At 39.8% G+C, this 25058-nt stretch overlaps 1 protein-coding gene across 3 annotated transcripts in view; it reads left to right on the plus strand.

The window, feature by feature from the left end:
- Positions 1 to 11161: 11161 nt before the first annotated feature.
- GNPTAB (N-acetylglucosamine-1-phosphate transferase subunits alpha and beta) overlaps positions 11162 to 25058 on the plus strand; it is a 43531-nt gene continuing 29634 nt past the window's right edge. For 2 of the 3 annotated variants that reach the window (XM_048058097.2, XM_048058087.2), the window contains exons 1-7: positions 11162 to 11416; positions 16073 to 16158; positions 19888 to 20007; positions 22007 to 22048; positions 22906 to 23111; positions 23799 to 23863; positions 24130 to 24264. In XM_048058097.2, coding sequence (XP_047914054.1) covers positions 11300 to 11416; positions 16073 to 16158; positions 19888 to 20007; positions 22007 to 22048; positions 22906 to 23111; positions 23799 to 23863; positions 24130 to 24264 — 771 coding nt within the window. In that variant the 5' untranslated portion in view covers positions 11162 to 11299. Of the gene's footprint in view, positions 11417 to 12206; positions 12249 to 16072; positions 16159 to 19887; positions 20008 to 22006; positions 22049 to 22905; positions 23112 to 23798; positions 23864 to 24129; positions 24265 to 25058 lie in introns of those variants that run through there. The other variant, XM_013173149.2, reaches the window with a different exon arrangement.

The raw sequence follows: 25058 nt of genomic DNA on the forward strand, positions 1-25058 counted from the left end.
GACTGAAGCTGGGCAATCACATTCTCTAGTTGCCTAAGCATCCCACTTTGACCATTGATAAAAAGAATATGGAAGAGTACCTTCTAAATCTAGACAGATTAGTTGCATATTTCACTTCTCTGGTATTTGTATCTGTCAGATCCAGACCATTTTTTCTTCTGAATCCATTCTGGCATTTAAACAGTGGAACTGGGGGGTGTTTTGGACTGGCTTGTAAGTAGTCCTTATTTCCTCTGAGTGAAGCTAAGACAGGCACTGCAGTGGTTGTTCTTGTAACAGCATGGTCCTGATACCGATTTGCTTTGTTCCTTCCCCTGTTATACTTCATGCACTTAAACTCCTCATTGTCTGAGAAGTCTGCAAGCACAGCTGCTGTGCTCTCGCAGCCAATTCTTGAGAAAGCAAAGTGTTTGGGCAAGTAGCAGACATCAGAGTGATCTCTAGCTGGAAAGATTTAGGCTGTGGTAGTTAGATAAGTCAAAGAATGTAGACACAAGTTCAGTATATGTGCCATTCACCTCTTTTCACATTGCTTATAAAGAGTAACATAAATAAATTGCGTAAGTTGCACTTACAAGAAAACTATTTAAAAATAAGGGTATGGAGAAGCACCATAGCTTAATTTAGGCAGATGTTGAAAGATATATAAATAAATGTCCTGGTTTCAGCTAGAATAGAGTTAATTTTCCTCCTAGTAGCTGGTAGGGTGCTATGTTTTGGATTAGGATGAGAAGAGTGTTGATAACATGCTGATGTTTTAATTGTTGCAGAGCAGTGCTTACACTAAGTCAAGGACTTTCCAGCTTCTCGCTTTGTTCTGCCAGCAGGCAGGCTGGGGGTGCAGCAGGAGCTGGGAGGGGACAGTCAGTCACGGACTATGCAAACTCAGTGGACAATAAAATAAGAAAGTGAAGTTTGCAATGTATAATTCTGAGCTTATTTCTTGTAAAGTGATATGGAATATGAACGACCTACTTAGAGGGCACCCCCTCCCCAAATATGTTGGTTTCTCAGTATCTTGCAAAGCAGTCAGCCAGATCCTGTGGAGGATTGCTATGGCAGCTTTTACTTCCCTGATTTAATAAAGAACTTACTGGAAGAGGGAAGAACAACTGAGATGAGAACATGACAGTGATGAAAGTCTGGAAGTCAAACAAGGGAGAGGTTACTTACTGTTCAAAATCTTGTGTTTTGCTACACACAAGCACTAGGAAAAAAGCTACTTGTTAGTAGCTCATCAGCCTTGACCCTTCAATGGAATGCTTAAAAATTGTTATTAACATCTAGCAATTCTTTAGCAAACCCTACGGCAAAAACAAGTGATTTTTGTCTAACATCATGTATTTTTTAAATCTGAGTAAAGGATATCTACTAAGTATCCTCTGGCCATCATACACAGGCATTCAGAAACCTCAAATAAAATTGAAAACATAGCTTTATTTTGGCCTGCTACTTCTCTGTTCTCCTAGCACTTTCATCCTTTCCTTAAACTTGAAAGTGTTTCCAGTGAAAAACAAAAAGCTTTAAAAAAAAATCTGTGATAGGATTACGTTTAGAATACAAAAACATAAGGTCTGCAGATTTTGCACTCAGAGATAATTTGTTGGATTTATTTATATGTAACTAGACCCGGATATCTAGGGAGCTCCTCTGTAACAACACTTAGGAATTCACAAACTTATGACTGCTCATAAGCAGAACTAGATCTTCCCAGGGAACTGTGAGAGAGAAGAGGAAGAACTTGTTGCTTGTATAGACAGAAGCAGTGGATGGTTAAATAGGGAAAGGAGGGTGTGACAGCTGTGCAGCAGTTGGCACCACTGTAGAAAAGATAATATAGACTGGAAAGAGGAAAGCAGTTGCCAGCAACAGGTTGTGCCAGAACTGGATATTTACAGGAGAAATCAAACACACTACCTGTAGCTTCTGTAGAGGAGTGTAGGAAGGGTTCAGGCTGGCTTGTGGTATCTCTTCCTTTCCCCGGTGGTCACATGCAAGTTCTGTAACCATCTCTCAGTAAAAAAACACGCGTAAGCTATTCTCATTTCTGATTGAAATTGATTGCCAGTTCAGGAATGGCAGTAATTAACATCTTACAAAATCTGTGAAGTCTTATGCTGTGATGCATTCATGCCATTACACTTCTGGCAAGTAGTGTGCTTTAATTTTAAAATAGTTGTCAGGTGTTATCGTTGAAGAGAAAAGATGGCTTATTTTGCTCAGTTTGTTTTGGTTCCCTCTGTAGTTAGCTAGACTATAATATCTAACCAAATGTCTAACCACAACATAGATAAAGATCTCTCAGCTGTCAAAAGGAGCAGTCAAATAAAGAATATTGCCAAGTTCATAAAGAACTAGGAGAGGTAACGACTGAGTTGCAATTGTGTAGTTTTCTAGAAAAAAAAAAAAAAAGATAGAATCTTCCTGTAGTAACAGAACAGATTTGGATTGATATCTCTGAATAATACTGAGATCAAGGAACTTTTATTCCAGAATTTCTAGAAAAGATTAGTTCTCAAAATGTGTATTTTAAACTCATTTACTCCCTGTTTTCACTATATGGCTTTTTAAGTGATTGTTTTCAAAATAAAGGGTTTAATGGGATAAATCTCTGCTTCCAGAATGCACAAGCTGTAGACCAATGTGGGCTATCAGCAGCAAAAGAGAGAGAGGCTGTTCAGCTGCAGATAAGGCATTCTGCAGTGGCTTTTTGCTCCCTTGCTCTGAATGAGGTAGTCAACATCCTGAAGCATGCAGTGGGTGAATTTGTATCTAGTATTTTAATTTGGCTCTACATTTTTAGAAAAGAACATTTTCAGGGAAAAAGCAATCATTCAAAGCAAAAATTGTAGCTTTTTATGCAGCTTTGCCATCTGAGAGAATTACCTTTGCAGTTTGCTTAGTGGAACATGGTAACTGACATTAAGTTGTTTGGTGAAGAGGGAGAGGAAATGATGAACCTCATGACCTTGAGTTCAATTAGGATGTGAGGGGTTGAAAGAAATCAGAGTCTAAATTGAGAGAATTTGATAAGTACTAGAAAAAGCTATAAAAAATATCTTTTTCTCCAGGCCATAGCCTCCACTGTTAGAAGTGGCTAATGATGTGCTTTGTCCAACATAAAGCTTCCAGGAAATAGGCAGTGCCAACTGCTGAAAAATCAGATTTTTTTTCATATATTAAACTAGATTTGCCAGAACTGGAATCTCTGTTCAGTTTCAGAGTGTTGATTGGTCTGTCTTCTCCACATAATTTTGCTAAATCTTGAATTTTCAATTATTCCTTCCTGTTTATACTGTGCATAGCACATTGTTGGCCTTAGTGTTTGCTCCTTTGATAAGCTTAGCTGTTTTGTATCTGGTTACAAGGTCTAAAATAGCCACAGAGAGCAGCCACAAAAGCTTCAGGGTAACATTGTGAAAACTGTTTATGTTGGAACTGTTTGTTCCAAGCTGAGAACATACAAACTTAGTAAAATGTAATTTTACAAAACCTAAATATTTTGTCCTATCTCTTTTGAGAATGTCTTTTCATTTTTAACAAGCTGTGTTTTCCATCCTTATTTGGCCTCTGCTAATGTCCTCCATGGTTCTTTGATAACAAAGATTTGTGCTTCATAGCAACTCAGATGAGACCACAAAAAATATTAAGTAAAGATAGGAGGATTGTTCCTGTTCAGTAAAAGTGAAGTGATGTCAGTGTCATGAGTCATCAGCAAATGCTCAGCTTAGTACCTGGGCCATGGGCGCTAAGATAACTCGAGGGAGCAGAGTGACACCATTTCTTACTAAAGTAAGGAAATTTTGATTAAGGAAAAATAGGTGCAATTCTTGGAGTCCCAAAGGAAAAGATCATAGAATCACAGAATGATAGAATTATCCAGGTTGGAAAAAACCTTCAGAATCATCAAGTCCAACTACCAATCTGACCTACTGAGTCCCATTGCTAAAACATGTCCCTTAGTGCCACTTCCACATGTTTCTTAAATACTTCCAGGGATGGGGTCTCTGTCACTTCCCTAGGCAGTCCATCCCAATGCCTCACCACCCTCTCCATGAATAAATTCTTCCTAAAGTCCAGTCTAAACCTCCCATGGTGCAACTTGAGGCTGTTTCGTAATGTTCTGTCACTTGAGAAAAGAGACTGGCACCTCCTTGCTGCAGCCTCCTTTCAGGTAGGCATAAAGCAATGAGGTCTCCTGTCAGCCTCCTCTTCTCCAGATTTAACAGCGTCAGCTCCCTCAGCCACTCCTTATAATTTCTGTTTTCTACTCCCTTCGCCAGCTTTGTTGCTCTTCTCTGCACATGCTTGAGCAACCCAATATCCTTCTTGTGGTGAGGGGCTGCAAACTGTGCACAAGCTCATGAGCTATACCTGGGAGTTGTCTGTACCAGATTTTCCACACCCATGATGGCAGGAAGAGGCATGAGTTTTTCCAGGCGTGTGAGAGCTGTGCATTGTTGCAGACCATTGTCAAGGGTTAACCGGAGGTGTGAAGTGGCACCATAGGCAGGCATGGCCTGAGGCTGCCCATAAGAGCCGACCTGAGTGAGTTGCTCCCTCTCACAGGGCCACCTGCCACTGCCCTGCTGGAGAAACCCCACTTGGTCCTTTCGCCTGGGTGGGCTTTAGAGGATTCAGATTGTTCCTTGGAGGTGCAAGAAGTTGAAGTATAGCTTTTCTGGGGATAACAGAGTAATTCACTGTAGTTGTAGAGTATATGAAAGTAAAGTGTCAGGATGCATTCTTGGGTTGTTTTGAAATAAAACAGACATGAAACAGACATGAAGAACAACAGTCAATAGGGCTTTCTGGAAAGATCTTATAGTAAGCATGTCCACTCTACTCTCTTTGTAGTCTCTTAAGCATTTTGGGGCATAAAAAGTGTATTTCTAGGCAACAAAGGAAATTATTCATCCTAAACAGGTCCTTTATCTACTTCATCTTTCTGTCTGATTCTATGGTCCACATAAGATAACTAACAAACCAAAATTAATTCTATTTCAATGGCAGTTCTCGTGTTCTGAACCGCCACCCTAGCACAATTATGTAAAAACAAACAAACAAAAAAAAAAGTGCCTTTTGATATTGTCAAAATATCTTCTTGACCACTCCTCATCCTTTAAGGCCCCTAGTTCTCCTGCTCCCTTTCCCCCCCCCCCTTTTTTTTGCCTCCTTAGTGTGCTGCTGAGTGAATTTAAAAGATTACCTTGCTCATTCTAAGCATTGAATTCACACAGTCCATTCTCTGTGCTATTAAGACTTGCTGGAATTGGCAAAAGAATCATAAGTCCCAGTGCTGCTTTGCAACAATGACATCAATGTACTAAAGGCTCTGTGTTTTTAGTGTTAAAATACAAAACAATACCTTTTTACTCTTTAGAATAATCCAACACTTCAGGGAACTAGACATTACTCTGAGAAATACACTGCAGCCTAACTCCCTGAGCAGTTTAACTCATTTCAGTACCTGATGGATATTCATCCCCTCATCCACAGAAGGGCAGTTGACATTCTGCAGAAGAACTGCACCAGACCACGTTGCCTACCAATTTAGCCATACATTATCTGCACTACCTACAGATAATAACGCCTATCTGCAAAGTTTCAAAAGATTTCTTCTGGCTTCGTGCAGACATTTGTTATTTTAGTTTGAAGTGCTCAGAAAATAATGGGGTCTTTTGGAATAAAATATTGATGAGTGTTATGCTTTGAAATTTTGATTTCAGTGCTGGGTGCACATGCTGCCTCAGCCTCATCAAGATTTTCATCTTAAGAGATTTTAAAAATATTGTTGCTGTAATCCTTTGTTCTCTGGTGAGTGCTTTGTTTCTGTTTCTAAGAATCTACTGTTTTCCTTTTATCTTTAATTATACCTAGTATGGACCAGCCATGCTCTACAGCTTATTGTCAATACCCTTTATAGCATCTGCACAAATAGAAAAACCTCAGAAGTAGAAAGGGCAGGATGACTGGTTGCTGTTTAAGAGAGAACAAAACGTGGTTTTTTTTTTTATTATTATTTTTTTTTTTTTCCCCTCACCAGTGGAAAAATGGGGCCAGTAGAGAAATGAGTTTTGAAGAAAACAAACAAACAAACAAACAAAAAACAAAAGGACTTTATATTCTATCAACATTATTTTCAAAAGTAAGGAGCCATAAATTTTCCTTGCATACTATTCTGAGGGTTAGGAGTTGAACATCTGAGGATTTTCAAAACCAGTGACACACTGAAGTACACAGCAGGATTTTCAAATTTGTGTTAAAGTCAAAACTCTCAATAGCTGCCTCTAATTAGAGTGCATACGCTCATGGGACTACAGACTGATTTAGAGATAATCCACTACAATATACAGCATCAGGGTCTAACATCATCTCTCAGAAACTGACATCCTGGTCACTTTCTATTTGGAGATGATGTCAATGGGATTAAGTCTTTATCAAAGGCTAAGATCTCTGTAAATAGTAAGTCAAAACATATATATATTTTTGAATCATAAAATACCTGTTGACTATTTTTTTAGTCTGTCACGTACCAAATGACTAATGTTGATTTAATTATTGTATTTGATAGATAGTAGCACTGCAAAATTCACTGAGCTACTCGTTCCAATATGCCTAAGGCTACTGCTTTAAACAGGGTTTCAGAAGCATAGATATTACCATTTAGATATAATTTGGGGGAGGGAAAGAGAGAAGTCCTAGAACGCCCTTCTGTGTCCCACCTCCTTTCCACAGAAAGTACTAATGCAGCTCTTCAAAGTACTGACAAGTACACCAGCCTGTTTTGACTGTTGTTTAGGGCCTAGCCCTCTACAAAGTTCTCTGTTAGCTTGCAGGGGCACAGGAAAAAAAAAAAAAGAAAGAAAAAAAAAGTGACTTTATAGAAGAGCAGGTCATTAAGAGTATGTTAATATAATGAATGAACGTGGAAGTGTAGCAGAGAAACCCAACCCTTGACAGGCTTTGGTGGGGAAGAAATGAGCCAGAGCTGTAGAGCAGGGCTGTAGGTCCATGTTGGTGGATCAACAGCTCTGTCCGGATGCCAAAATGTCAACTGGCTTTAACCCAGCTGCCATAGATGATGTGAAGACCTAGCAATGCAGCTTTCACTGTGGACTAAGAACTCACATACTTCTTACCAGGAACTTGTATAACCTGCCCTGAAATCCATGCTGGCAAAGTTGCCCTGGATACTTATATATAATGTCTCTGCTTGATACATAGATGTGATTTCAATAGTGAGTACTGACAACCAAGTAGAAATTCAGAGGATTTTTGTATTTTACTATGCTAATGAAATTGCTTTCATTACATCTTTGTTCTTAAATGTTACTGAAAAGAAGCACAAAGGCAATAATATAGCAGTTCTAGGCTGGTGTCTAGATTGCCCTTGAAATCAACAGGAATTTAGACACTTTCACAGTAACTTCTGAGGACTTTGCCCATTGCATTTTAACTGATTCTCAATTACTTCTGTAAATCAAAGTGTACACATGACAAGGTTATTGCCACCAAGACTACAGGGCGTGGGGTAATGACATCTTCTGTTTGTTTTCTGTACTCAACTACTATTCTGTACTTTAACTGAACAGAGTTTTATGTAGGAAAGAAAATCCTAGTATGAAGTACATCTATTAAAACACACTGTTAAGAATGCAACAACTCAGAAGTTAGAAAATGCCAGTTTAAGGCTTCTGTAATCCTGAGCATGTGCATTACAATACAGTGAGTGGTGAAATAACTGGCCACTTTTTTCCACTCCATCCTTCAGTGTGCTGGGTGAACTTGTTCACAGCTGTGTAGAAGAACTTCTAATTCTTTACAAAGATCTGTTGTGAGTAGGGCAGGCATAGAAATGATGTCTGCATAATTGCCATAAGCAAATACAAATTGGCCTATGTTGCAAAACTTCTATAATGATAGACAAGTCACTTCAAACAAACTTGCCACAGGTAAATCATTACCTCTGTGTCCTTTATTTTTGGTTGCCTGACTTAAGACACCTTTAATGTTTGGAAGTTCTGAGCATTCACAAATGTAACTGAAGTCACTAAAAGCTAACTGTTGAGCCTTCGCAGCACTACTGGTGAGATCCTGTACTGTGAAAAATCAGTCCTGAAGTAGAAGCAGGCATGAAGTTTGCAGAATTTTCTTTGCCTTTGTGCTTCACAGAGGTGCTACAAGATGAATTCATGTTTGTGAAAGCCCTTGAGGACGTTAGTTCTCTTTGCTTTAAAGCAATATTTGAGAAGTGTGCAGTGAATATTATTTTGGGGTAACAGAGATGCTTTAGATTCTAGGTTGATCGTTTCTCGTCTTCTGTCTCCACAAAAGATAATTACATTATTGCCTTGCATGTTTAGCTCTTGCTCCTCTCCCTTTGATGCACAAGATTTGGAAGGAATATTCCATGATACTTCAGCTTTTCTAAGGAAGGAAAAGTGTGATTAGTAGATTGCTGTTGTCCCAGGGCAGAAATGAAGAAGAGTAGTAGCAACTCAAGGCTTCTTTTCTTCCTGCCTTTCTCAAGTCTTTGAACATTACAGGTTCTCCAGTCCCATATAAAAGAATGAGTAATTACTTGCCTTTTGAAAGTAGCTTCCACTCTCTTAAAATCAGGCCTAACTGTAGAAAGAAAAACATCTCAAATTTAGAGAGCTTTCTGAGATCTAAGAGATAGAAAATGTTGGTGAAGGCAATTTGCAGAAAAACATGGTCAAGATGAAATATGTTCATTTTATAATTATTTGACTTTTCGTTAGATTGTGTGAAAGGCTCATCTTTGCTTTATGTGCTGCTACGTGCGTCTTAAAGTTAATACAAGTACAAGTACAGTTAACTGGATTATTCCAACAGTTTACATAGAAAGTGATTTGGCAAGGCCCTTAAGTATATGCCTAATTATAATTGCAGCATGTAATTCTTAGCTATCCTGACACCTAGTGGAATTTATTGCTTGAAGCAAAATATCTGGGTTCATTTGCCTGTAGAGTGATTGGCGAAAAATAAGGAAGTTAAATATCCCATTCTCAGACAAAATAGCAAGATTCTCATGTGAACAATTGCCTAACCAATGAATTAGATAAAATGTGAAAACAAATTCAGCTTGAGCTCTGCCCCTTTTAGAGACATGCTCATAAAGCTGGTTGCAAGGCTGCAAGGTCCTGGTTTTGAGCCTGGAAAGATTTGTTCTTTATAGAAGTAGAAGTATCCAAGCAATTTGGATTCAAATTCTTTCTCTAATGGGATTTGAATCTGCATCTTCGATAGTACTAGGTTGCAAATAATTAGCAAGTTGAGGGTGGCTGTGTTTTCATCAATTTTCCAACATGCAGCATGGAACAATTGAGATTTTCTTGCACTGGAGATGGCTACAGTGTATGAACCTTCGACAAAATGGGAATATGATGGTTGATGCTTGCCTGAACATGAGCCAGCAGTGTGCCCAGGTGGCCAAGAAGGCCAATGGCATCCTGGCTTGTATCAGCAATAGCGTAGCCAGCACAACCAGGGAGGTGATTGTCCCCTTGCATTCTGCTCTGGTAAGCCGCACCTTGAGTACTGTGTTCAACTTCGGGCCCCTCACTACAGAAGGACATTGAGGCCCTGGAGTGTGTCCAGAGAAGGGCTACAAAGCTGGTGAAGGGCCTGGAACACAAGTCCCATGAGGACTTGTGGCTGAGGGAACTGGGGTTGTTTAGTCTGGAGAAGAGGAGGCTCAGGGGAGACCTTATTGCTGTCTACAAGTACCTGAAAGGAATGTGTGAGGAGCTGGGGTTTGGCCTCTTCTCGCAGGTAACTAGTGATAGGACTAGAGGGAATGGATTCAAGTTGCGCCAGGGGAGGTTTAGGTTGGAAATAAGGAGACATTTCTTCTCAGAAAGAGTGGTCAGACATTGGAATGGGTTGCCCAGGGAGGTGGTGGCATCACTGTCCCTGTGGGTGTTCAAGGAAAGGTTGGATGTAGTGCTTAGGGACATGGTTTAGTGGGTGGCATTGGTAATAGGGTGATTGTTGGACCAGATGATCTTGGAGGTCTTTTCCAACCTTAATAATTCTATGATTCTAACAAGCTAAGGATTATCTTCCTCCAGGGCAGTACTTTGGCACATAGGTGAGAAAATGTGAAGGATGAAGACTGCATGTATGAAGAGAAGGGGCTGGCAGTGTGCAACAGGTGATGAAAGCTTAGCTAGAGGCTTCTACATCTTGACACTGTAAGGGTTAGTTGTCATGAAGGGCCAAATAAATATAATCACCCTGATAACATATGGCAAGGAGGTGAAACACAGCACTGTGTGGTGGGCTCTGAACTCTGAAGGTAACGCCTAACAAATTTGCCATCCAGTGGCCTATGAAGAAAGGGAAAACATTGTGACACTAAAAAGGTAAATGGGAGTGGGGCTCAGTGAATTGATAAATCTGTGCCAAAGAGCCTTGTACCTTGGTCGCATCCTTGAGAACTACAAAGGGTGCAGTCCTCTCATACCACAGCCATGCAAATGTGCTAGGACAAACTTCTGGGAATGGTCAGGCATTGTTACTTTATGCAGGGAAAAAGAAGAACATGTGGGTGATGTTCATTACCTGGAAAAGTCACTGCAGTGAATTGTCAGAAATACTTTTCCGTGCAGTGAGAAAGGACTACAGAGGTAGGTGCTGTTGTCCTTGGCCTCATGAGGGTCTATGGCACCACTTTAGTTCACTGTGGTAACCGGAATGCCTCTGCCTGATGAAACTTTGGACTACAGTGACACCAGCAGTGTCTGGTGTAGATATCTGAACTTTATGGCAGAAACTAGGCATGCAGATTCAGGACCTTTAATTAGGTTCTTATCACGTTTTTGTCTCAGGAAACACTCTTGAAGAAACCCACGAGTAGCTTCTTCTAGCCTGCCGCTTCTCCTTTCACGAACCTATCTCCCTGCACTTAATTTCTGTGCTGAATCACACCAAGAAATGCTTCAGTGAGAATTCAGCGCGCAGCTCTATTGCACCTCATGCCAGGACGGCACGCCTCTGCCCACACCCCTGCGGAGAAAATCGTGCAGACAAATCCCTCCCGCCAGTAAGCTGCCCGGAGGCCGCCCGGGGCCTAGCGGGCCGCCAGCGGGGCCCGAGAGCCGCCGCCAGGTGGCGCCGCGGCGCTGCCGGAAGGGGCGCGGGTGGTGGCGGCGGCGGCGGCGGGACCCGTCCGCCCGGCCCGGCGCATGGCAGCGCGCTGAGGCGGGCCGCCCCGGGCCGCACCGCGCAGGGCCGAGCCGGCCCGGGTGGCGGTGGCGGCGGCCGGCGGGCCATGCTGCTGAAGCTGCTGCAGCGCCAGACCTACACGTGCCTGTCGCACCGCTATGGGCCCTGCCTCTGCCTCGGCGGCCTCGTCCTCATGATCGTCTCCGCGCTGCAGTTCGGGGAGGTCAGTACGGCGGGCAGCGCGATTCCATCCTGCTCTGCTAGCCGAGCCGTGCCGTGCCTAGCCGAGCCGTGCCGAGCCGAGCCGTGGCTCGGGCGGCTTTGAAGGGGGTTAGCGTGCTATGGCCCTGCCGTTCGAGAGGAGAGTTCCTACAGCAGGCAGCACGGAGCCGCGGAGGGGGGCACGTTCATCGCTGTCACTGATTTATTTCGTCCTTGTGCCGCTCCGCTTTGGCTCGGGGTGGCCCCGGGCGGGTGGAAGTGGCACGGCTGCGGTGCTGCCCCTGGCCCGGCCCGGCCCGGCACGGCAGGGTAAACCCGGCTCCAAGCGTGCCCGGGGCTGCTGTTAGATCGTTTCCAGGGAAAAATGCTGCAGGAGCGCCTGCTTTCTTGACCTGTGCCTTTCCCCCTTTCCAGCACCAGGTGGTTTATTGGGGCTGTATTATTTTTGTTTGGAACAGCCTGACGGGACTCATGTAGGGCCTGTGCTTAGCATAGCCTTCAGACAGCGATTGGGAGTGACAGCTTTCTCCCCGCTAGAGTTTAAGGAGTTAAACCTGCAGTCTGTCTTACACTGCTTGCTGCTGATCAGTCGGTACTGCGGTGCAAGTGATGCGATACGACTTCTACTTTATCTTATATAAGATTTTATACACGTGTATGGTATATTTCGAAGTTTCACTACGTATTACCCTGTCTATTTTGGAAGCCACCAAAGAGAATATCGGGAGAGGAAGAAAGATCTTGCTCGCTGTAGCGCTCAAGAAGCATTCATGGAATTAAAGAAAAGACTTGGTCAGTGTAAAAGGATGGCCATGCTAAATGCAAACAGACAGGTATTTCCTGATTCCTAAATTTCTCAAGATTCTCAAGACAAATTTTGCTGCTGTTTTGGTGGTGTTTCCCCCCTCCCCGTTTTATTTTGATGAGCTCTTTCAGACTTAAAAAAAAAAAAAAAAAGAGAGAGAGAAGAGCCATGAAGAGCATTATCTGAAACTATGGTGGAGCACAATCAGAAGTGTATTCTGTCTGGATGCTCACTGTCTTTCATAAGGTGCTTCCTGTCTGCTGTCTTGCAGTGGTCACAAGTTGCTGAAACGCTTTGAAACCACGAGTGAGATAGTTGAGCCATCTGTTTATATGTGATTGTCAGCTTTTGTTTTAAAGCTGATTGATAGATATCTCTTGGTGCTATGAAACTTCAAGTAAACTTTTGCTTTTCCCCAGAATCGGGACCTAAGGCAAACATCAGCATTTCTGAGAGCTTTTATAAACTGCTTCAATACTTGTCCAAATTACAACTGATTTTGCTGAGAATGAGTCCAAGTCACTTCTCAGAATACCAAATCTGAGTTTGCTATTTCCAGTCTTTTTAATACCAGAACTATTTGGAAAGCTTAGACGCTATTTAGACAGTGAGCAAATAAGTGGCAGATTGATGTGGGAGTGAATTTTCAAAACTCTGTGTTAAAAATAAAAGAAAAGTGACCAGAAATCTTCTAATCGTGCTTGGTAAAAACACTCCTACCCTGCACACCACCCAAAAAAGCTACAAACTAAATCAAATGTCTGCATAAATACAAAAACAAACAAACAAAAAAGCTCTTTAAAAATAAATAAATGGATGATGATGAATAAGATCAGTAAGAGATGTTTGCATGTATTTTGCCTTTGAATTTTATGATTTAAAGTGTTCCTGTCCTGGTAAACAGTAGTAGTTAAGGATTTAGGAGAGACTGGGCTTGTGAAAATAAACACTGTCAGGCCTCTTCTGGCAGCAGTAGTAAGAATGGAAAAGATTTCTGTTCTTCAGTATACAGTCTGCAAAGTAGCAGCAAATAAAATTTATAAGAATTTTGAACTCGAAACCAAGAAATCTTTCTAGTAATCATCAGGTGGACCATATTAATGTTCCGTGGAGATTTCTTAAGCGATAAAGCAGCAATGCCTATCAGCCTCTGTTGTCTGAACAGAGTGTGCGGTTCCTTTTTTCCCCTGCCCCCAGAGCCAGCTTTTTTGTCCAAGTAAGCAAAATAGCATCTGCTTGTTTAGAGTCATACTAATATTTATATTAGTGCTGACATGGAAATGGATGGTTAGAGAAAAAAAAAAATGAGACTGGGAATAACGTCCTAACAGCCTCAAGATGAAAATGAGTGATTTCAAGAAAAAAAAAATTATCCTAGTGAAATAACAGTGCATTAAGCATGATTCAGCTGTAACGTATGGGATAGCCAGGTGTAAGCCAATGCTGTAGCCTAGGCTTAAGATGTTTTGAGTTTTATGACAGTTTGCCTGTAAACCGTTCTTAGCTGACCTTCCATAGGTCATTTAGCTTTGTAAAATGTTTTATAAATGGAAGAAGTGAGACACTTGTCACACTGCTGATACAGTATCTCATGATAGAGGGTCTCTCCATTTGTTGTTGTTCCTTACTAGTTTTAAGTATCTGCATGTAAAGTTTAAGTAGAGGCCCGTAGGCATTATTGCAATGTAAGCAATAAGAGGAGAAAACAGAAGCAGAATGTGTCAGGTGGGAAGCCTGTAACTTCTTTTCCTAAACATCTATCCAAAGAGAGCTGCCATGGTTCTCTTTCAGTACAATTGCACAAATACAGCAAGCAAATGTTTGAATGGTTAATGCTTTTCCTCCAGAGAGCTGTATTCATACAATAAAATATATTTTTGTTTTTACTCGGATAATTCAGTATTTCTTCTAGAAGCAGATCAGTGTGTGTCAATTCTTAATTAGCAGTAATTACAGATGTTAATGCGTAGATAGCTTTCATTATGTACTGTTTTAAACTAATGTATTGGGCAGAAGGACATAATGATTTGGGCATGAAGAAGTGTAATAGCGTGTTTGATATTTAAGGAAGGAGATTTTATGCTCACCTTGTAAATCATGTGTCCTTTGTGTATGAGGAACAAGCTTGTACAGATGTGATTTGGACTACAAAGAGGCTGTGCAGCTTTGGAAATATATTTTGTGTGCTTGTCACTGACGCGTGATGGGACTTCCCTGTTCTGTATACTCTTCAGAAGGCTTTAATTTACTTTAGCAGGCATGAGAGTATAGAGATGTGTATCTTCTTAAAATGGAGGGAGGTAGCCTCTAAAATTACGGTTTTGAGTGCTATTTTAAAGAAATGATAGAATTTATAGTTGCCATAAAACATAAGCAACAGTGACATTTGAATCTAAGACCGGTGTGAAACAAGCACTGTAATTTTGTTTTCCCAGTACATATTTATATGTACTTCTGCACATAAAATAAACCACTGTCCTTTCATCTCTCTAAAGCAACACAAGATGATACTGTAATTTTTAAGATTGAACTTCAGCTGTAAAAGATGTGGAAAGTTTATCTAAGAGCAGGATCTTCTATATATAGGAGAATTTTATCTCAAATTACTCATGCTTTTTTGCTATATCAAAGCATATGAAACATTTTTAGTATTGGAAAGCCTGATTTTTCTGCTTGGAACCATGATTTCAGATACTCTGTTAGGAATAGAGATGCAACCACATGCCTTTGTTCAATATTTGTGTGTATATACACACATGTGTGTATATATATATATACACATTTAAAAATAACATTGGAATGTAAACATGCAGCTTTCTAAAGTACAAATCTTCTTGTGATTGTGCTCCCATCGAGCTAATGTGTGAATATGCTGTTGAATGTGGCTTGCTGGCAAAAGACTGACATTTTAGCTAAGCGATCTTGGTGGCTGGATGAAGCTGGGGGAGACAATCCTGCCTTCAGCTGTGTGTTCCCACCATTCCTCGTCTGCCGCAGCATCCGAGCTGGGGAGGCAAAGCTGATCTGTTTTCTGAGGGTTCATTTCCCTGCTGGTTTAGCTCCGTGACTTGGCTCTCTGCAGGGTCTGGCGAATGCCAGCTTCAAGTTAAAGGGAGGGTTAGAAATGCAGGGGGATGGAAGAGTCTGCAGCCCACAGGAGTACGGAGCTGTTGGGTTAGTTTGGTTGCCACGTTAGACTCACCTGGACTGGGAAACAGCTATCTTGTTTTAAGTTTGTGCCCAGGTTAATCTGCATAATTTGATATGCCCTGGGCTGGCTGTTTGTTTTCAAAGCTCAGAGTGCAGAGATAGACTCCAATATGTCCTATATGAGAACAGAAAGGAAGATGATGAAAATTGTGAAAATTGAAGATTGTGAAAATTGATGGGGGGGTCCTGCTTGTATTGAAGTATATTTGTTTTAGGGCCTCAGTTTTGAGAAGATGCTGCTGCATTAAAAAAAAATAAATAAATCATAGAATCATTAAGGTTGGAAAAGACCTCCAAGATCATCTGGTCCAACCATTGCCCTATTACCAATGTCACCCACTAGACCATGTCCCTAAAGGTTCAGAGACAAGGAGGATGTAATCAAAATGAATAGTAACTTTAAAAGTGTGTCCACAAAACATGAAGTCCTTTCTTGCAGAGAAAAAAACAATGTTTATTGTAATTGTGCGCTCTAAGTTCTATGTCTGATTGCTGACTCAGTGTAATAATTTAGTTTGGATTAATTAAGTCAGATGTGCATTAATGTGTAGATCAACTTGAGTGAAATCGGTCGTGAGTAAAAGTTTCAAAAGTAAGTGTCTAATTTTAGAAGATGGTGACATCGAGTATTTTTCTTTTCAGGTTGTGTTGGAGTGGAGTAGAGACCAATATCATGTTATGTTTGATTCATACAGAGACAACGTTGCTGGCAAATCATTTCAAAATCGGTGAGCTATACTTGTAGTTAGCATATCGCATGTTGTACTGTTCAATGAATTCTCAAATATTTAAATCAGATATTCTAGATGAAGTAACGTACTGCTGAGTAGTACTTTATTGTAAGGGCTCTAAATCTGCGATGAATTGTTAACTTAGAGATTCTAAAACCGTGAGTTAGTGGTTAATTTCCCAACTTAGAAGGTGTTTGGAATTTGGAAGTTCTAGTCATATATGACAGTTTGTTTTAAATGCATTTAATTCATCCAGTCTATAAGGAGATATCGGAATGGCAATAATGTTAACAGTGAAGGGGGAGACATGAAATATTTTCTATATTAAGGTAAGAAAATAGAAGTACTGTTCCTGTGAACTTAAAATTCCCACTTCTAGTGTTTTTGGAAAAGTTATTTTTGATTTACCTTGAGTTTTCTGTGGCATCTTATGTGGGACGTTATTTAGCAGAAAAGTCACAAAGGTAGCAAGAAAAAGCTTTTTAAAGCAAGCTGAATGCACTGGAGAAGTCACAGCAAATTGGAAACCAAGTCATATGGGTCATTTGCTTCAGCTGTGCTAACTTCTGTGTGGCTGCTTGTGGTTTCATAGTTCATATCTGAATAGTCACAGGGTCTGTTGCTCAGGAAGTCAGTGGACGGTGAATTGGTAGGTGGAAGAAGCTTACTAAGGAGATATCATCTGACTCTTTTAAGTGTTGATGCACTTGACTGGAAAAAGCCCTGAAAGCAGATGTGTAATCTGCCTTGAGGTTTGTTGAATCATGAGACAGTAGAAATGATCAAATCAGTTCATCATGTTTTAGCTGGTGCAAGATAATTCTTTAAAAGTACATTGCACGGTATTTGTGAGTACTACTCGCAATTTCATCTCTTACTTCCCTCCTCTGTTTTCTAAAGGAAGACAGATAAAGCAGAGTGACACAACTCGTACAGATTATTAACTTGTATGTGTTTCTGCAGTGCTGGAGTGAAAGCATGGTTGTTTCTGTCAGTACTAAAGTTCTGCCTTTGTGTTAATTAAGTACAGAGTTTTTACAAAATGGCAGAGTTTGTCCAAAACAAAATTGCAAGTCTTACTGTCGTGATGTAATAGTCAAAATCAGTCAACTTACATGGTCTATTTTCATATTTCATTTCAGTCAGCTCATCTTGGGCCTAATCTGTTTGCCAGATTGGTATCTGTGATGAAGACCAAAAGCGTAAGCTCACATGAAGGAAAAACATAGCTACAGAATTTAAGTGAAGAAAGTTTTTGAACTTTTCTGACCTTAACTTGCAAAAGACTTTGTGTACTTAAAATAATGTTAGAGAAGGATAATGTGGAAGTAGCTTTCCTGTTCCTTTTTAATTTTAAAGCAAAATGCCATTAGGCGCTTCTCAAAATATAAAGTCTCAGTGCTTTTTAAGAGGTTTTGAAATTAATCAGAAAGCTTTGAAAGAGACCACAAGGTGAAATCTTAACACTGTTACTGATCCTAATTGGTAGCAGTGTTAATTAGGAGCAAAAAATTGTGTATGATATGTTTTTTTATTACTATGTTTGATAACCACTACTTTCCCAAACAGTGTGTTAATTTGCTGTAAAAATACATTAAGAAAATTCAGATTAACTTATATTTGGATAAATTGTGAACTAATTGATCAGCAAACAGTTCACTTGCTTTGATTTTTTTTTTTGTAATTGTCTCTATAGACATTACTAATGAAGATCAAGCCACACCAGGGTTAATTCAGAGCTGACATTTCAATGCTACAAGTTAAGTGTAGTAAATTACACAGTTCTATTTGCTATTGTATAGAAACAAGCTATTAGCAAATTATAAACTGGGGAGTGGCTTTACAGAAGTATAAATAGTACTAAAATTGCCTCATAGCTTAGACTGAGTTGGAATTTAGGCTTTTCTTTTTCCACATTTTATGTTCTTAAATGAAGGCTGTGTAAATAAACTCTGCCCTTTGCCCAGGAGACTGAGAGTTGTGCACCTTTGAGATCAGCTAATTTGAGTCAGGTGCTTCCACCTAAAACAGGTTTCCTAGCTGTAGAAATCAAGGGCCTGCCAACCCAATAATGTAACTGATCACAACAAGCATGGAAAAGCTGGAGGAGCTTCTGCCATTGAATTTCTAATTCTGTGAAAGACTCAAAACATACAGGGAGTTGCACCTGTTAATGAGCTACTGTGTCTCCTGAGAAAGAGGTAGAATAACTGATTAGGGGGGGTAGCCCTAATCTGCAAATTGACTTTTTTGTCAGCTGAGAATGTAGCCTCCTGCAGAGTATTGCACCTCAGAAGTGAGGTAGGCTTTCTGGATGGTGCTGCTGAGGAAGGCAGTGCCTCCTGCTAGATGTTCAAGCTGTCTTTGTGGTGACCCCCCAGCAGCCCTTAGGTGTTAGCTTAAGTTGTTAGGAACTGCAGTGAATTGAGTGCAAAACGTTCACATCCCTTGTGTTGTGACCAGCTGCTGCCTGCCGGTTTGCCGAATTTTGCACTTCAGTTACTGAGTCTCAGCCAGTAGAAAACAAAGATGTGTGGAAATTGTCTGCATGTCATGCTGTGCAAGGGAAGGTGGAGGAGATACCTACGAACTGCCTGTCTCTCTGTTGTTTGAAGGATGCCATGCAGTGGGTGGGGAGGGAACACCTTTTCCTTGGATATTTCATTGTGTGTCCCAGTGTATCTTAGTGTTAAAACACTTGCTCAGTGTTTGCTATCCAAACACTGCTTTTCTCCTGTTTGTTTTCACTTGTCTATTTCATGAAAACAAATGACAGAGAGAGAAATCAACATCCAAGGGTCTAAGCTTAAGTTCAATTTAATATGCTTGGCAGGAGGCTGGATTGTTGGATTCTGCTAAAGTGTGTGAAGGCCTTCTACAGTTTAAGGAAGGTATTATAGCTTGACACTGCAACTTGTGAAAATAATGGTTGGGGCATCCCCCTGCGCTCTGGGACTGAGAGGTTCATCTCTGGCAGCAGCCTGGAGCACCTGCTGAAACAGAGCTGTGGGCCTCAGGGAGGAGATAACCACAAACAAATAGAAAATAAGTACTCAAAGATTTTCTTTGCTGCTTCTGCATTAGGTACGCTAGGACATCTGTAACTGTTCAGCAGCAGTTTCACAGTATTAAATTGTGTCAAGAATGGGTTTGACTGCTGTGTCTAGTGTCTGAGTTCATGTATCCTACGTAGGTTGTTAGTTTGTGAAATGCTCTGTTACTGAGATCTAAGAGGTATTAGGGTAAAGATGTGGTTCTGCTGAGATCTTACTGGCTGTGGGCAATTAAATAACACAAAGTGTGATTTAAGTCTTTACACTTTGTGCTGTCCTGTCTAATTTGGTTAGCTGGTGAATTAAAGATGTGCCTAGATGCTGGTACTGTCTTGAGAAATATTTAATGGGTTGCTAGGTGTTTGATTATAGGTTAAAATGTAGTGAAATTTAGAGTATAAATGGCAAATTTCGTTTAGTTAGTGAATTGTTGTGAATTGTTATGGCCTCAGTAGGTCTTCTTTTGGTTTTATGTCTGTGCTGTTTTGTCAAAGGCTGGTGTATAATTACGAAATTATATATATTTATAGCTAAAGGGAAGCTTTTTTCTTTGTCTCTTCAGCTCAGACACCAAGCATTTTTGTTCCTTGACGGGAACTGCTATTGTAGGATGCCACAAACACTTGTAATGTAATATTAAACAGCTCATGTAGCTTTCATTTGAATTATGTAGGCTTTGTTTACCCATGCCGATTGATGTGGTATACACCTGGGTGAACGGCACAGATGTTGAACTGATCAAAGAATTGCAACAGGTCAGAGAACAGATGGAGGAAGAACAGAAAATAATGAGGTAATAATCTCATGTATTTTTTTTCCCTTGCACTAACAATAGCAATCTGATGTGGTACTAGCCCTCTTTCTTCTCTCCCTTGTTGCTCAACATGAAAATCCAAACTGATTTTCTGTCTTCATTTGATTATTCTCAAAACCCTTCTTTCAGTTCTACATTTAGCCATGAAGTGCTGTGTAATCAGAAAACTGTTTAAAATATAGAGCATGATAATTTAAAGTAATTAAGGCTGTTCTGTCTTGAATTTGTAAAAATGCTGTGCAGAAAACTGTGCTTTTTTGTTTGTCATGTTGTATGGATTTCTGTAACTGTTCCTGGATAATAATAAAACTATATCTTACATGTTTAATATCTCTTCATCCCCCTCCTACTCATCCCCCAATATTTCTTTTTATACTGGCCTTAATAACATATACTTGAGCATATGTTTCTTAAAGGCTCCTTAAAAATAGATTTGTAGTCTCCTAAACACAGAAATTGAGGAAGGGGAAAATAATTTATTCAGGTTATAGACATATTGTTCAACCTTCTAACTAAGGCAACAGGGAGGGCGATGTAATGCTGCGTTCAGAATGTTAGAGATTGCGCTATACTGGTCTGTAAAATCACTGATCTAAAGACTGCAGTTAGTGCCCAGCTTTGTTTTCTAGCAAACACATGCAGATACAGATACCTTGGGTTGCTTTGTAACCACTGATTTAGTTCTTTATTAGCAACTCCATGGTCATGTGATCAGTTTTGGACAGAAGAATGCTAAATGAAAGAACAAGACTTTAGTTTAAGTGTTTGTGTCAATTCAGAATAATCAGAAATCCACAAGTGAGTGTAACGATTGATCTGATTTTTGGCATGTTATGACTTGCAATTAGGTACCATTAACAGTGTGATCACGACTGAAGTTCTAGGCCTCTGGTTTGCTACTTAAATTGCAAAATACATTAAGTGTAAACATCTTAAATATAGGCATGGTCTCTGCTCTGAAGACCTTTCATGTTTATACTAATCATTCCCTAGCAGTTTACATAGCAAACATCAGTGGTTTCAGCTCCATGATACTTACGGGCAAAGAGCTGCTGTGATTCCTGTTTTAGCAAGGGAAAACCACACATTTTGTCCTTCCATAACACTGATCTGGAAAGTTTATATCAAACTCAGGGGTAAGACTCATGTCCATGTCATGTTCATCATCTACAGGGACAGTTGGTTCTTTCCTTATAGATATCAACACCCCCCAACCCCCTTTGTATTTTGAAATTGGTTAGCACAGTTTAAAAAAAAAATAAAAATAAAAAATGGTTCAAAGGATCAAGGTGAATGTGGAAGACAAAGGCAAAGACTATAAATCTCTGCTAATGAGCATATATTCTGTACTGCATAGTAAAACTTAGTAATTTGTTCCTTTTTTATTGATCCACCTGAATCAAATTAGTCACTGTCCAGGTGCTTTATTCTTCAGGGGGAGAGAGAGTAGCTTGATGGATGGTGCTTCTCTTTTTGTTGGCGTGTTTAGGAGGTGCCCTTGGGATTGTATTATTATTATTTTTTTTGCATCATCATTGCTCTACCTGTGCATTAACCTTCATCAGTTTCTGCATGTACACGGCCGAGGCATGGTAGACCTTAACAGAATATATATCATAGACAAAACTATGAACTCACTCCAGTTTCAGGTCAGTAATTCCTGTTTTTTTATCAGTGCTTTTCCTATTAACAGCAGTTTCGTTAAATAATCTAATAATAACCCCTGAAAATCTTGTTAGCAGAGTCGCACTGCTGCAGCTCCTGGCACTAGCAAGGATTTTCGGGTTCTGGTGCGCAGCGGGGCAGCACATGTCAGCCTGTGCTCGCCTAAGTAGGCTAATGGCAAGGGATTGGCAGTTTTATAGCTGGGTTATCGCTGATTTCACAACACGTTCCTGACTCAGAACTCTGAAATTAGATTTAATTCTTTACAATCAACTCAGAGTTACTTAATGTGGTTGTTTTCATTTTGTAATAGAGAAATCCTTGGAAAGAATGCAACAGAGCCAACAAAGAAGAGGTAAGGGGTTTTGGGTTTTTGTTTTGTCTTGGCTATAAATTGAAATAACTATGTCCTACTCATTTTTAGTTGAAAGCAACTGTCGGGGAGGTGGGGTAAAGGGGTATTGTGTTTGTTTTTCTACAGCCTGAGCACGCTTTCCTTCTGTGTCATTTCAAGAGAAGTTGACAACATGATACTATATATGTTGAATAACAGTAATGCAGTTGTGAAGTATGAGCCTCTTAGTGTGACAATTTCTGAAATTCAAAAAGCCTTTACTTGTCACTAGTTAGGCATAGTTCGTATTCTGAGTGTGGATTTTTAGTGCATATGTACCTCGAGTTTTATAATTCAAAAGTATTAAGATTATTTTTTTTCCAGCAGTACCTTTACCTGCCATTTGTGTACACAGTGCTGTAAGTCATTGTTTGTGGAGGGGCCAAGGCTCATGTGTCTCTGCACTGCCAGGAAGCAGTAGGGCCTGCTCTGTCCTGTTCTTAACTTGGCCTGGTTGTTCTGTAGAGACCTTTATAAGGTGTCCTCTGTAGTTGAATCTCTGCAAACATTGAAATGTTTGAAAAAATTTTTGAAATTTTTGATAAATAAAAATACATGATTGAGAAAAGAGATGTGTTTTTGAGGAGAGGAGGCAAGGAACTAGGGAACAAGTTACGGGAATGTGCTGAACTGTAACAGTAAGATATTTGTTTTCTACAGCAAAATAAGTATGCTCTTAATTGTTCCCACCCTTTCTTCAACAGATGTTGGAAATAATTGATCAGATTTTACAAAAACATCTCTCATTACACCTAGTATTGATTTTTGTTGTAAATTTTCTAGTGGCGTTTAAATACACCTTTGGTATTTTGCTACAGTGAGAAGCAACTGGAATGTTTGTTGACACACTGCGTTAAAGTGCCAATGCTTGTCCTGGATCCTGCGCTGCCGACCAACGTCACGCTGAAAGACCTCCTGTCCATTCATCCTGCTCTACAAGCTGCTAACAATATGTTCTTTGTAGCAAAACCAAAAAATCCTTCTACCAATGTGACAGTAATTGTTTTTGATAGCCATAAAGATGGTAAGAACCTATTTGACAGTTTCCATATCGTTTTCTAGGGAAAGATTTTCACTAAGTTGCTGTGAGTTAGGTTGTATTGTCTTCCATTACTGACTCTGCCACTAATTTTCTGTTTGACTTTAGCAAGTTGTACTGTGTCTCTTCCCCTCAGTCTGTTTCTTTAAATGATGACATCAGTGATACTGTTTCTTATCTCCCAGACATCTGATTATGAAAGATTAAACAGTTCCGTACTCTTGAAGTACTGTTGCAAAACAGACTTGATATCTGAAAATCTGTGTTGCACTGATGATCTCAGAAGACTGAGGCTAAGACTGCGGATTAGTTTTAGAAATCATCTTTTAATTGCTGTGATGTGAAGGGTGAATATTGTGCAAAAAGTTCTGCCTTTGTTCAAAGGATTGTACACTGTAAAAAAAAAATTATCTGTGTTCAACACTTACAAGTAGTATCTTAGAACAGGTACAGGCTTCTTATTTTAATACGTAGTGCCCAACCCACTACCACCCACTTACCCAAACACTGGTGTTTATTTTACTGGCAAGATTATTTGACAAGTATAAAGACAAATCTTCACTCCATAAACATCCAAAATTTCTTAATTTGCAAAAGTCTATCTTTGTTTCTGGAATATACAAAAGAAGTGACTTCCAGTTTTTGATTTGCAATGTATTTTATTTATTCTAGTTGAAGCTGCCCATTCTGGAATGTTAAAAGACAACAGCAAACAGATAGTATGGAGGGGCTACTTGGTATGTACTTTTAAAATCTGTTAATTAGCTTTTAGTTTTTGTATGTCCTAAACTTTGTGTTTTTCGGAATTATTTCTGTGCTATACACCCTTCGTAACTCATACGTTGTGATAAGTAAAAGCTTTTAAAATTACCTTTATTTCAGTGTTGAGGTTTGGGTCAGAACTACACTGTATTAAATCTGTCATCTGCTGAAGGGTTGTTAGATAATGTGAATCACTGTAAATTTAAAGAAAAGGCTTTTTACCCTGTCATCCTGTTTTTAGACTACAGACAAAGAAGTTCCAGGCTTAGTGTTAATGCAAGACTTGGCCTTCCTTAGTGGATTTCCAGCTACATTCAAAGAAACAAATCAGCTACGAACAAAACTACCGGAGGGTCTGGCCTCTAAAGTAAAACTGGTAAGGATGTGGAGGAAAGAGTAATTTATTTGTATTGTTTTTTATTTGTTTGCTTTTAAGTATTTCACATACAGACCTTACTTACCTAGCAAGAGAACTGTTGCAGGTGACTTAGGATGTTTCTGATAGTCATCTGTGACCCTTTTTCTGAGTTGTGGAGAATAGTAAATAGTGACTCAAATTGTTGCCTTCCAAATGCCAATTGTCTGTTCTGTGACTGCAAGTTATTAGGCTTTAGATTTTTAGCTTGCAACTAGTTGAAAAATACCAGACTTAACATTTTCTCTCAGCCGTTTGCTATAGGCTGTTGTCTTACTGAAGTGTATTGTATCACTGGTTTGTTTAATGTGACAGGATTTTGTTTGTGTGATTTCTTAGCTTTTTTTATTCCTTCTTTGCTTTTGAAGAATAGTCTTAATAGTAAGAGCAATGAATTGTTTCACAGCTGAATGCTGTATTTCTTTCTGCCAAGTACTCTGTATGCTACTAAGCGATTTATACTTAACTTATCCATCTGCAAGACAACAGTAGAACACAATTTGTGTGACTGTGCCATCCATTAACATTTTGTGCCTTCCTTTCTCTCCTAACATTTGGACAACTTTTCCAGTTACAGACCTGTTTAACAGACAGGTAAAAGTTTCAGAAATCTGTCAAAATCATTGTCTTATGCATGACAATGGATCTTACGGAGAGATGTGAGTGAGCTTTCCTTCTGAAGCAAGTGCTCAACAGGATGAAGAATGCTGGTCTGCTGCTAGTTAACCAAGCTGAGTGTTCTGTAAAGGGAGCTT

The sequence above is a fragment of the Anser cygnoides genome, chromosome 1 (genome assembly GCF_040182565.1).
Source record: "Anser cygnoides isolate HZ-2024a breed goose chromosome 1, Taihu_goose_T2T_genome, whole genome shotgun sequence".
NCBI lineage: Eukaryota > Metazoa > Chordata > Aves > Anseriformes > Anatidae > Anser > Anser cygnoides.